At 39.4% G+C, this 14,038-nt stretch overlaps 1 protein-coding gene across 3 annotated transcripts; it reads left to right on the top strand.

The window, feature by feature from the left end:
* Positions 1 to 50: 50 nt before the first annotated feature.
* Positions 51 to 13,137, top strand: LOC104586819 (acyl-coenzyme A thioesterase 2, chloroplastic-like). 3 transcript variants are annotated; one of them, XM_010244183.3, is made up of 6 exons: positions 52 to 799; positions 2,372 to 2,549; positions 3,079 to 3,548; positions 9,809 to 9,862; positions 12,534 to 12,662; positions 12,803 to 13,137. In XM_010244183.3, exons 1-6 carry the CDS (start codon positions 104 to 106, stop codon positions 12,950 to 12,952), a joined length of 1,677 nt encoding a protein of 558 aa, XP_010242485.1. In that variant the 5' UTR covers positions 52 to 103; the 3' UTR covers positions 12,953 to 13,137. The 3 variants fall into 3 exon arrangements, with proteins under 3 accessions (XP_010242488.1, XP_010242485.1, XP_010242486.1); XM_010244184.3 differs by lacking the exon at positions 9,809 to 9,862 and having other exon boundaries at positions 53 to 799; XM_010244186.3 differs by lacking the exons at positions 9,809 to 9,862; positions 12,534 to 12,662; positions 12,803 to 13,137 and adding an exon at positions 10,664 to 10,924 and having other exon boundaries at positions 51 to 799.
* The last annotated feature ends 901 nt before the right edge of the window (positions 13,138 to 14,038 follow it).

Below are 14,038 nucleotides of genomic sequence, written 5' to 3'. Positions count from 1 at the left end.
CTTTGTAATTTACCCATGTTTAAATGATTCCGGCCATGAAGGAATCAACAATGGTTGATAACCTCCAATTGCCATGACATCATATGAACCAAGAATTATTTGAATGTCTCTCCACTCTCCAGCCATGAAACAATCCGTGAAGCCATTTCTCCATTTCTGCAGACCCGTCTCCACTGCATTTAACGCCATCAAACTCCACCAGAAAACCACCCGAACACCCATTCATTCTTCCTTTTTAATTGATTCTGTTTCTACGCCCGAGCAGAAATCACCAAACCCTGTTCAGCAACTCACCAAAACTGCAACCTCATCTTCTCAGATAATCAAAAGCGTTGAACTAAAACCACCCAACTCAATTCAAATAAAGGCCTTTTCTTCTGTAACATCGGACCCATCTCAGAAACCAGAGGGTTCAATGGGTTCTGAATTCTCCCCTTCCAATACCATCCCTGTTGTTTCCACCTTCACTTCTCCTTTTGAGCATTCTCCATCAATCGACGCGAGCTCTTCCATAAGAAAACCACTTAGCCTATGGCCCGGAATGTATAATTCTCCTGTTACAAATGCTCTTTGGGAAGCAAGATCAAGCATTTTCGAGAGGCTGATCGACCCGCCCAAAGACGCTCCTCCACAGAGTGAATTGCTCACAAAAACACCGGCACAGAGCCGGACCAGCATTCTCTACAATTTTTCCACTGATTACGTCCTGAGAGAGCAGTACAGAGACCCATGGAACGAAGTCAGGATTGGAAAATTGTTGGAGGATCTTGATGCCCTCGCGGGGACCATATCTGTCAAGGTAACGCGAGCTCTTCCACTGCAGTTTTGCAAGATTTATATTAATGGTTTGTGCTTGAAATACGATTTTATGAAATGATTGAATCAGTTTCGCTCAATTTGCTACTCTTCTATTATGAAATGATTGAATCAGTTAAGAAGCTAGTTTTTCTTTGTAGTTTCCCGCAGAAATGTTGGGTTCTTAATTGTTTCTTATAAGGTTGCTGACACCACGGTCAAAGTCCCTAGATTCCACAAGTGCTATTTTGGGGCTCAAATTTGTTAGTAGAAAAAAACAAAGTGGATTTGTGAAATGTTTTTGATTTGGCATGGCAATTGGAAAGATGGTTTCCTGAATTGCTAGTGTGTAGAGCCAGTTTCTGGAAATTGGATTACATTGTTGTAGCTTCTGGTTTTTGATAGTTCCATTTGTTTCCATGGTCCATGGCTTATATCATCATTTCCCTATTCAGCTCTTGCTCCTTATTTTCTATTTACTTTGACTAGTATTGAAGAAGTATGTTTGGATCAAGAGTAATACTCAAGTCATGGTATCCTTACTTCCTCTTCAAAATTTGCAATTCAAACTGGAGCAATGAGCTCTACCCTTAAACGAATCAAACAAAGAAGATTGAACTGTGACCAAAGATCCTTCAGCCCACCAATAACATTTTGTTTTAGGGTTTGAAAAATACTCTAGATTTTATATGCATTTCTTTGCTCCAACTAGATTTTGGATCCTTATGCTTATTTTATTGAGTCATTTTTGAACCTAACTTGTCTACTCAATTTTGAACCTAGATGCTAGATTCCATTGAATCCATTTCCAATTTTACATGATAGGTAAAGGAATTACAGCTTGCCATGCCTTCATGTTTATTTTTGTTGATTTCAATATAGTTGACTAGTGTAATTAGACCCCTGAATTATAGAAATAATCCTTTTTTTTTCGTGATTTACTTTTTTTTTTGTGAAACAGCACTATTGCAATGATTATAGCATAACAAAACCTCCCTTTTTACCAATGCATCTGTTGACAAAATAGTTCCGAAGAAGCCAATCCGTGTTGACACTGATCTGAAAATAGCTGGTTCTGTCATATGAGTTGGATGCTCATCCATTGAGCTTTAACTAGAAGTGATTCAATCATAACATCCTTGCCGCCTCTTCAAGTTTTTAATACAAACTAGAACAGTGAGATCAACCATTCAGTGGATTCAAAGAAGAAGATTGACCTTGAAACCGACATAAGATCCTTTAGCCCACCAATGACATTTTGTTTTGGGTTTGGATTAAAACTCTAGATTTTAGATGCTTATGCTTATTTTATTGAGCCAATTTTGAACCTCACTTGTCCACTCAAATTTGAACCTAGATCACTTTAATGGACTATATCGCATACCACAACTCAAATACCCAAGATGTAGGCCATTTTGCAATTTTACATAGTAGGTGCAGCAATTGTGGCTTGCTATACCATCATGTTGATCTTTTGTTGTTTTCAATATAATTGATTTTTGTGTAATTAGAAAATCCTGAATTTATAGAAACAGACCTTTTTTCCTGATTACTTTTTTTTTTTTTTTTGAATCAGCACTGTTGCAATGATGATAGCTTAACAAGGCCTCTCTTATTAGTCACTGCATCTGTTGACAAAATAATTCTGAAGAAGCCAATCCGTGTTGACACTGATCTGAAAATAGCGGGTTCTGTCGTATGGGTTGGACGCTCATCCATCGAGATTCAACTTGAAGTGACTCAACCTATAGAAGGTACTTGGACTCATTATTAGAATTTTTTTTTTTTTTTTATATTTTACATTCCTTTCAAATTGGCTTACAGGCATCTAATATTTTTCAGAATAAAATCTGAGAATCTGTACTAGTAGAGTTTACACCAATTTCTAGGACTTAATAAATTCAAACTCTGGTAAATTGTATGCTATTTCTTCCAGAAATCTGATTAAGATGTTCACATATTTCCTGATGCAGTTCAACTTGTGATACTGCAAAGCATGTGTCTGTTCATCAACCCAACAAAGCCATATCCAACCTATTTGGTGTTGGCTATACGAGTCTTGTTCCTCCATCTTGACATATGCATTTCCTTGTCTTAAATAAGTATGTTGACATATGTGTATGCTTCCTTATCCTATTAATATGTGACTGATATAATAGTATGATACTATAACCAAGGGTATTTACCCATAATTTATCGTATTTTGATACTTTTTCTCATAAGTTTCTTAGTGTTGTCTGTATTTTCTTTCCATATTATAATATGAAGACTTTTGTCTTGCAGAGAGCTCACATCCTTCAAATTCAATAGCTCTTACAGCAAACTTCACATTTGTAGCTCGTGACTCTAAGACCGGAAAATCTGCTCCAGTGAACCGGATTTCACCTGAAACTCAACAAGAAAAGAAGCTTTGGGAAGAAGCAGAGGCAAGAAATAAGTTGAGGAAATTGAAGAGAGGACAACATAAAAAGGACCTTGCAAATGGGGAGGTTGATCGGCTTGAAGCTTTGTTGGCTGAAGGACGAATCTTCTGTGATATGCCAGCTTTGGCGAACAGAGATAGCATTCTTATGAGGGATACCCGCCTTCAGAATTCTTTGATTTGTCAGCCACAGCAAAGGAACATGCATGGTCGAATATTTGGAGGGTTCTTGATGAACAGAGCATTTGAGCTGGCATTCTCAACAGCTTATGCCTTTGCTGGCATGGTGCCCTGCTTTCTAGAAGTTGACCATGTTGATTTCCTAAAACCTGTGAGTGATAAGGCTATTTCTTATTCCTTTTACTAGCATTAGTGCTGACAAGTAATTCTTTTAATTTTAATCATTTATGCTACAACTGTGAGCTATTACACTTAGATACCTAGACAAAGGTAGTCTATCTCTATCATGTCTGATACATCAATTTTTTTTTTTTTTTTGAAAAAGGTAAAGTAATATTTATTGAGAATGAAATGCACACAAGAGGCTGAGATGAGTCCCAGAACAGGCTGACCGATCTAATCAGCAATTACACAAGCCATCAAGACAAAGAAAATAATACATCTGACACATTACAGTTTCTAAAATCTGCTGCCACAGACAACCAAGAAATCAGCTTGCCCACTAACTTCTGGGTTAAGTCCTCTAGACTTAGAAACTTGTTACCGAACACTCTTCTATTCCTCTCAGTCCAGATACACCAGATTACAGCAATTGGAATCATCTTCCATAAAGTCTTCTTTTTCTTGCTCAAGCCCAATATCTGCCAGCAACATAACAGCTCTTTTACCGACCTCGGCATCACCCAACAAACCTTCAAAGCATTGAGGAAGTGGTTCCACAACTGAGCAGAAAACGGGCAGTGGATACACAAATGATCAGTAGATTCAGCACTGCACCCACATAAACTGCAAGACAGGTCCGAAATCTGAAATCCCCTTTTCACAAGGTTCTCCTTGGAAAGGCATTTATTAAGAGCCATAGTCCAAACTAGGAAGCTGGCTTTAGTCGGACTGATGGGATTCCACACTTGCTGAACTGGAAAATCAGGAACACCCCCTCCTACCAAGCATAGCAGCCAAAGATTTAATTGAAAACATCCCATCAGAATTCCACTTCCAATGCCACTTATCCTCTTATCCTCCGAACTATAATCCAACTCTTGATATTGAAGACAGATCAAGAGATCCACTGCCTCTTCCACCTCCCAACCAAAGAGGTTTCTTTGAAAAGAGGGAGTCCAAAGAACTGAACCACCAGAAATACTATAGCACTCAGCAACTGAGGCCTCTTGATCTGAAGCACACTGGAAAAGAAGTGGGAAGGACTCAGCAAGAGGAACATCTGAGCACGAAGGGTCCTTCCAGAATTTGGTCTTATTACCATTACCAACCCTGATTGAGACCCCCTGACCAGATCTGAAAAGTTCTTCATTATCCCTTTCCATAGAGAGTTACCCCAGTTAAGAGGGGGGTCCCTAGTTCTCCAATTGCCCCAACTCACACCATATTTGCTGGCAATGAGAGATCTCCACTAAGCATCAGATTCTACAGCAAATCTCCAAATCCATTTACCGAGGAGAGCAGAGTTAAAATACTTCAGCTTCCTTATACCTAACCCCCCTTCAATTTTGGGGAGGCAGACTTGCTCCCAATTCACCAAGTGCACTTTTTTCTCCTCTTCCCATCCTCTCCAAAGAAAATTCCTTTGAAGCTTTTCAATTTAATTTGCAACATTCTTAGGAATATAGAATAGAGATAGGAAGTAGGTAGGTAAATTGGAGAGAGTACTCTTAATCAGAGTCACCCTCCCTTCAAATGATAGGTATTTTGCCTTCCAAGAAGCCAACTTCCTTTACAATCTCTCAATAGCTGGGTCTCAAATAGCAGAGGAACCACCACTCACCCCTAGCGGGAGTCCCAAATATTTGACTGGAAGGGACTCAATCTAACAAGCCAAAGCACCAACACACTCTGCTAAATTGGGAACAAGTCCAACTGGGATAATTTGGCTCTTATCCCAATTGAATTTTAGGCCTGTAATCACTTCAAACCAAGACAGGATCCCAAGGATTAACTCCACCTGAGAGGGGGATGCATCCACAAAACACAATGTATCATCTGCAAATTGAAGAATATTCACTTTCTCTCCCCCCGGCACAATTGCAAAACCTTCCCATTCTCTTGACACAACAGCCTTCTTATAGAAAAGTGTGAGGATCTCCATTACACATATAAATAGAAGAGGAGATAGAGGGTCACCTTGCCTAAGACCCCTGGAACTATCAAAGAAACCTGCAGACTGGCCATTTACCAAAACTGAGAACTTTGGGGAAGTGATACAAACCTTAATCCAATTCCGCCATTTCTGCCCAAAATTCATCTGATGAGGCACAAGGTCCACACATCTCTAATTAACATGATCATAGGCCTTCTCAATATCAAGTTTACAAATCAACCCTAGGGAACCTTCTTTTTTCTTGGAATGAATGAGCTCATTGGCAATAAGAACAGAATCCAGCATCTGCCTACCCGGAATAAAAGCACTTTGGTTATTTGAGATAACACTACCAAGGACTGCTTTCAATCTTTCAGCAAGCACTTTAGCTAGGATTTTATAGAAGCTATGCAGAAGACTAATCAGCCTGAAATCCTTAATATTCACTGCACCTTCAATCTTTGGAATGAGGGTAATGAAGGTAGTGTTCAGACTTCTCTACAATGAACCCCTCTCAAAAAAATCCTGGAAAACATTCAAGATGTCCTGTCTCACCGCATCCCAGCATTTAATATGGAAGAGATTTGTAAGACCATTAGGCCCTAGAGACTTCTCATCAGCCAACAACTTGATAGCTTCTTTAATTTCCTCCTTAGAGAAAGGTCTCTCAATGAGTGAAGACTGCTCATCACTCAACTGGTTAAAAGAAAGGGATCTAGGAAAAGGTCTGAAGGACCAAGATTCCTTATACAACTTCTTGTAAAAGCTAGTTGCCACAAGCTTCATATCAGTCTCAGTGATACCTACCCTGCCCTCTCCCTCCAGTTTGGTAATTACAGAAGCTCTAGCTTTAGCATTTGCCATTTTGTGAAAAAAATGTGTCAAACTTAAACTCCTCAGTAATAGGGCCTCTTTCAGCCAAGCCAATTTGGCTCTTTGCCTCCATTTAATTTATTTTTCCACTGCCAATTTGTCAAACTTCAACTTAGCCTGAAATCTTTTTAATCTGAGCTCCTCAGTAATAGGACCTAACTCTTCAACTGTGTCAATCTCCTTTATGGTACTCAGGAGAGCCTTCTTATCAGTATCTAAACTCAAACTTTTCTCCAATTTCCAAATCTTTAGTCTTGCTTTAATGGCCCCCAATTTCTTTACTAAGATGAATGAACTGGTACCCCCCACTTGTAGGTCCTCCCAAACAAACTTCAGCAAAGGAACAAGAGAATCATCCTCAAACTGAGCATTCTCTAATTTGAAAGGAATTTTTGCTCTCACTCTAACACCACAAACCAGCTGAATAGGAATATGGTCTGACACTGGTCTTGGAAGGGCAGCCTGCTTAAACTCCGAGAAGATATCTTCCCAATTAGAAGTAACTAGAAACCTGTCCAGCCTCACTAGGGTAGGAAGATCTTGATTGTTGGTCCAAGTAAACCTGTTACCATGGAGAGGTAAATCTTGAAGTTCAAATCTGTTGATAAGATCAGCAAACTGCACCATATCCCTCGATCTTCTCCCACCCGAGCTTCTCTCATCTGCAAAAAGAGTGACATTAAAGTCCCCACCAATGACCCAAGGAAAAGCAAGACTTCCCCTAGCCACGACCAATTCCTCCCAAAACTCCCTCCAACTTCTGTCATTAGGACCATACACATTAGTGATTCGACACACATTACCATCTGCAAATTTCAAGACAAGGGAAATTGAAAAATTTCCTAACTGATGAGAAATCAAGCTGCAAACTGTCGGGTCTCACATGCTCAGTAACCCCCCTGCACTACCAACTGCTGGCCCTAACCTCCCCCTCCCCCCAAGATACTTCTAACCACTGCAGCCTCCACACTTTCCAACTTAGTTTCTTGAATCAAAACCACTTTTGAACCTGAATTTTTCAGAGAGTCACAAACTACACGCCTCCTCCCCGACCCCAATCCCCTAACATTCCAGGATAATACCTTGAACTCAACAACAAAACCAAAAAACAACCACTACTGCCTGCTTTATCGTTAAGGTTCCAAGTCAAGCGTAGCAATTCTCTACTTCTTTTGGATTTGTTACCCCCCTTCTTTACTGTAGCTTTCCCCCCTGGCTAGATGCATTCTTTTCTCTACCCCCTCCAACTACTTAATTGTTTCCTCTTCCAAACCTTCTAACAAGATCCCCAGAAACTTTCCCAAACCCATCAACTTAGAAGAAACCCAAGAAGAATCAAAAGCACTTTCAAGATGCTCCCTTACTAGGTTCGGCTAAACCAATAACAGATTGCTGCACTTCTAAGGCCGCCCATCCGAAACAGCACCCCTAGCGGTTTCACTGAACTTCCTACCTTCCACCTGTGACCCAGCACCCTCTAGTTCACCTCCACCGCCTATAACTTGAGAATCTGCAGCCACCATCACTATCGGATCTACCTCCATCAGCTCCTCTTCCTCTCTCAGCACCGCTAGCTGGTTGGATTTTAACTGTATCTCACCTTCCAAAGCAGTAGAATGGGAAGGCAAAAACTTCACAACCCCAGAGCCGGGGTCCAAAGCTCCCCCTCCTCCCTTCTTCTCCCTACGTGAAGCAATCCCCCGTCGTTCCTGAGAATCCCGAGCAGCCCCAGAACCCACACCCAACTGGAGGACTGAGCTCTGGAGACATATGCGCCCATCGATCAGAGGGGGAACTGGACTCATTATAACCATTGGGCCCAGGCCCAACTTCCAGGTTAAAAGATTGTTGAGCCGGCTGGGCTGGGTAAAGCACTCTAGGCCCAGTAGCTTCATCCGAACTGCCACGGCCCCCCTGAGACTCGAGGAGGGGGGGCTGGTAGACCTTGTGATGACCCACTGGCACGCGGCCCTCCCTAGGTGCCAGCTGGAGCTCGACAAGGCACTCTCTAATTAAGTCTTTAATAGCTTCAACTCCCAAAGCCTGCCCGCTGCCCCCAAATTTGAAACTCGAATATCCTTTACAGCAGATTCCTGGGCGTGCCCATCGGACCATTCGAAGTCGCCAAGATCGGACGGTTCAAAGGATCCCTCAAACCTGCATCTTCTTCTCTATCACCGGCCGCCGGAGAAGCTACTCGCGTCCCAGTCTTCTGGCTACGCACTGCTTCAGAAAAACAGGGGAGCTCGCTTTCGCCCAAGTCTTCCAGGACCAAAGTTTTGGAGCAGTTTGAACACCCCTTTTCTTCTATCTGGTCATCACGAGACAGCTCTTCTCCACCTCTCCATCTTCGAGCAGACGGCAGCACCTCTTGCCAGATCTGGACAGTGAAGACCACTTCCCCCGCCACCACTTCAACCTTGTTCGGGATTTGGTTCCCATCCCCAATAGCCCTTATTACACTTGGGCACCAGAGCAGAAGTGGAAGTCCAAAAACCCTAATCCAACTCGACTCTAAGTCCTCCCCTACTGCGAAAGGGTTAGGGTAATGACAACCCGCACTCGCCCCCCACCGGTACAGTAAAAGGGGGTTTCTTCCCAACTGCCAAGGACCTTGCCTTAAGACCCATTCCGCACCAGCTCTCGACGGACAGGTGAAAAGTCCGTCCGCCATTTTCTTCACTCTCACACCCCCTACCTCCCTCCAAAATCTGTTTGCCCATCTCTCTACCTCCCTAATCTCCTCCCCCCAACGGAACCTGCTCACCAAACAGTTCCTCAAGAATTTTCTTCTTGCAGTCACCCCCTGAGCGTCCGTAGCTACCACCCTTTTACCATCCACCCATTTCACCTCCGACGCCCCAAAAGCAGGCCAAACCCCAGCAGCCGCCGCTTCACTGTAAGAAAGATTGCGCCTTGCCCTCCTTTCGTTCTCCAATCTACGGTACCAGTTGAAGGCTTCCCATCTTCGCTTACCTCCACCTGTAAGAGACTTTACTCTCCACCAAAACTTCAGACAAGAAACCCTTCACCGGAGAAAACAGACTTCACAGTTTCTGGTTTTTAGTGTAAATTCTATATATCTGGCTCCTTTTCCAGTCATGCCCTTGTCATATCCGGCTAACATATACTGTTAGCTATCCCATCCATTGCATTCTTTTGGATGAGTGGTTAAAACCATGTTAGAGAAAATATGATCATATGATAATTGGAATTTTGGATGAGTGGTTAAAATCAAAATGGCATTTTGGTTCCACCACTTGTGCATACCATGTATCCTAAAGGGAACACTATCACTATTAATAAAGTGTCCTTCCATTTATTATGCAAAAAGGTGTAGTTAATGTTGTTGAACATTTGGATCAGTGTTTTAAAATGCACAGTTGCACACCTAGGTGCACAGGTGAGGCACATTTTAAGACGTGCACCTTACTTCAATCCAGGCACAGCCTCTTTCAAAGGCATACATTTACTTCAATCCAGGCACCTCAGCTCAGGTGTGTGCATTTTCTAAGTTTCTTCATTTATGCTTCTCCTGTTGTTCTTTTTAAACTGGGAAATAACTAGGTGTGGGTAAAGTTTCCTGTACTTGGACTTTTTATAATAATTGCACACATTTGTTTTCATGGATTGATGAACCACTCTTTCTTAAAAAGGACCATACTTTTAGTCTAGATGTGACAAGAGTAACAGTAGAATTATCAGATGTTGACTACTGTAACATGATCATCCTTCTACTCTCTATATGCCTGTAAAAGAGATATATCATTCCGAGAAAACTCGTGATGCACTAAGACGTTTTTGAAGGCAGAAAATTCATCAAACAGTGCAGATTTCAAAAGTTTTTGCCAGGTTGAAAGGGGGTTTATTTGGTGTTGGTCCTTTAAAAATGGTGAAGAAATCAAAGAAATTTTCCAAGAGAAGCAAAGAGTTTTCTGTTCAAGCCATTGGTGAAACTAAGTAATGGAGTCAAGTTTTGTTTCGTTGGTATGTGTTTGCCTTTTGGGTTGTAACTTGTAAGTTGTTTATCAAAATATTGGTTGTGTGCCTGGGTATTTTTTTGATGCTTTAGCTTGTTTCGGTGTTGGTATTTATGTCTTTTGGGGTGTTTCTGTTGGTTGTTTGTTGAGGGATTGGAGCTGGGTTGGGGTAGGGTGTAGGATTACTTTCTTCTCTCGGGTGACTGCTTCTCTCCTTTTTTTGTAATTTCTGTAAAATTTTTGTTTTACTATAAAAAAAAAATGTTGTACTCAGGATTCAGACGCCTAAAACCCAAACACCCTGCTTCCCTCTTGTAGGTAGCTGCTTCTTTGGAGCTCTTGCACTCCATGGTCTCCAAACAACACTCCACAAATTTCTTTGGCAGTTCTCATCACAGATAGTTCCTACTTATGTATGGAGTTCAAGGTTTAAAATGCTGATGTATAGGACATATGTCGGATATGTCGGAAATGCTGAGGGGAAATATTATAAAAATTAGAGACATTGTAGAAATATGCAGGGGGATTTTGTAAAATGATAAAAGAAACATTAATACATATTTCTAGACTATTATCTTATTCCCAACCATTATATATAGCTAAGAAACTAAGATCAATAACAAAGTAGTAAATGAGGATTTACTGATTTATTATGCATTTTGATGTTTTTACAAGGTTATCTGATATTTTCTTTTCTTATTTTGAATTCTGATTTATTATAAATTCTAATATATTTATTTCACACTAGTAAATAGGAATACATTTATTCTGATTTTTTAAATATTAAAATTATAATACATTATGTTTTATTATAAATTTAATAAACTGATTCTCCTTTTTGTAGTATTAAGATTATGATAAATTCTGATTTCTTATAAAACTTAATGAATTTATTGTGATTTTTAATACTAAATTTATAATATTTAGTATAAAATTTATTAAATTTATTCTGATTTTTTATATTAAATGTAGAATATGGTTTATTATAAAATTTAATAAACATTTTCTGATTTTAATAAATATTTTAAAAAATACTAACTAGTTAATATTTTATTACTTGAAAAATATTTTATGTTTTATATTATAAAGTAATTAATTTATTCTTTTGTTTTTATATTTTGTTAATTCCTTTTTATAAATATTTTATTTGAAATATTAAATAGAAATTATTAATGGAATAATCTATATTAATATACTGTATTATATTAATATAATATACTAATATATTATATTTTTAATGTACATTAGTCGACATCTTGTCGACATAATAGGAAAAACTGTATTTTTTTTTGTTATTTGGACCGATTTGGTCGACACTTCCGAAATATAGGAAATGTCAACCGACATAATGTAATTTTTATATTACCATCCATTTTCACGTCGGTGAGCCTCGACATCGACATATGTCAAGCGACATTAACGACATTTGGCAACATTTGAAACCATGATGGAGTTCACCAACCACGACACCAATAGGAGATTCTCTTGCATCCACTTCTCATACTTCGGATCATTAGGATTTGGCTAAACTTCTACTCCCACGAGGAAACCAAATTTCCCATACCCCCCATCCCCCCACCTCCATGGACATGCAGCAAATTGCAGTGTATAAACTATTCACAAGTTCGGAAGGGAAAAAAAAGAATCAGAAACTCCAGAATAATAGTAGCCAATTGTTATTCCTCTCCCCAATCTCCACATGTTTCCATTATGTCCAAAGGCAAGAATGCATAAGATTATCTTTGAAACTTTCACTTGGAATCTCTACTAGGAAGTGTTGTGAAGTCATAAGCTCCTAGCTATCAAATTTAATCAATGTGACAAGGACCGTAGCCAGTGTACCCCTCCCAAGACCCCAGGTAGCTGGGACCAACATTGGGTAATGCCCTTTTTGACAAGGAAATTGTTGGATTCTACCCATGTGGCATTGACACCAAAAATTAACACATTTGAAAGAATGCATACATTTTATGATTTTCTGTTTACACTTTAGCTAGTTCATGGTTGATTTCCTTAGCACAGCTTGCTTGATCAGCAAAATGTTGCATTGATATATCTATTCAAAAGGATATTACTGATTACCATTTTTGCGAGCTTCTTGGGGAGCGTTTACATTACCATGTTCTGCTTTAGGAGTCATTCAGAACAAGTACATATTAGAAGGGATCACAATGTTCTGCTGATGCAGGTGGACGTTGGAGACTTTCTGCGTCTCAAATCATGTGTGCTCTACACAGAACTTGACAACCCGGAGCTGCCACTCATCAATATTGAAGTAGTTGCTCATGTTACAAGGCCTGAACTTCGATCTAGTGAGGTGAGATCCTGAAAGATGAAGCAGTATAACAACAATCCAGCTGGTTTAGTAGTTATTTATAAACTGTCACACTTTTGATGTGAAATTTCAGATTCTTCCAACAGTAGCTTACGTTTTTATGCATTTTATGTTATAAACAGGTATCAAATACATTTCACTTCACATTCACTGTGCGTCCAGAGGCCATGAAAAATGGACTGAGGATTCGGAGTGTTGTGCCAGCAACAGAAGAGGAGGCACGGCGGGTGCTTGACCGCATGGATGCTGAGAACTCGCAATTCATTTACTAATTAGTAAATATACCTTGCGATAAGAGAAAACAAGAATTTACAAGAATACATATAGGATTTTTTATTGCAGAGGCCTCAAGCTCTACATTCACATTGAAACATCTTGAAGATGAATGGGATGTATGTAGCACACCTGCAGTATTTTGTCTGCCGACAGTAAAATTAATGGAATTTTCTTCTGATTATAGGAATTGATCTTAATCCAATTTTGTGCGGGTTGTATTTTGCAACATATTTTCAAAGCATTTATATGTCCTGTCAATTCCTGGTTGAAAATAGGATAGGGTAAATTTGGACAATTGTTACTTAGAAAGGACTCATAAGTTCAATCAGGACAGTAGTTGAACACGGTAGAGAGCTGGTCCTCCCCATTCAGTGGATGGCATAGAGATGGTCCCTACCATCCAATGGATCATAAGTGATTCCATCCATCCACTATAGAGATGGTCCTCCTCACTTTTTCAATATCCTCTTAAAATTCCCCTGATTTTTACATATCCATAATCATTAGCTTGACCCGAAGGCAAAGACCCATTGTAACTGTAAAATTAGATGCCTCTCCCATAGATGTTCTAATGTTGGTTGTTACATCCTCGTATATATCCTCAACTAGATCAATGAATACCTGAAAATCTCTCTTTTCTTTTTAATCTTTTTTTTATTGACACTAATTTTTTCTATCAATTATTTCAAAAGAAAGACAGTTTCCATGGTTGGTGTCCCTAGTATAAACACAAATTAGTTCTGTGATATACTTTTTTTATGTTGTAATTTTTGCTCAATTATTCTCTTCAAAATTTTATAATGTGGCTCATGGGTTTAACTCCCCAGAAGTTATTACAACTTTGTATATTACCTTTGTTCTTAAACATAAATATCATACTGAGTTTTTACCATTCATTAGACATGTTTTCTTTTATTATCATATTAAATATCTTAATTAGTCATGATAAGCCTAACTCTCTATATTTCCACACTTGTATTGGAATACTATCAGGTTCTAATACATCTTTTGTAACATTCAACCACCAAAATATATCCTAATACATCTTTTAAAATTGTCTTTCCAATACTATTTGATACAGT

The sequence above is a fragment of the Nelumbo nucifera genome, chromosome 1, assembly GCF_055504915.1.
Source record: "Nelumbo nucifera cultivar China Antique chromosome 1, China Antique-T2T, whole genome shotgun sequence".
In the NCBI taxonomy this organism is placed as follows: domain Eukaryota; kingdom Viridiplantae; phylum Streptophyta; class Magnoliopsida; order Proteales; family Nelumbonaceae; genus Nelumbo; species Nelumbo nucifera.
This window is presented reverse-complemented; position numbering and strand designations above follow the sequence as displayed.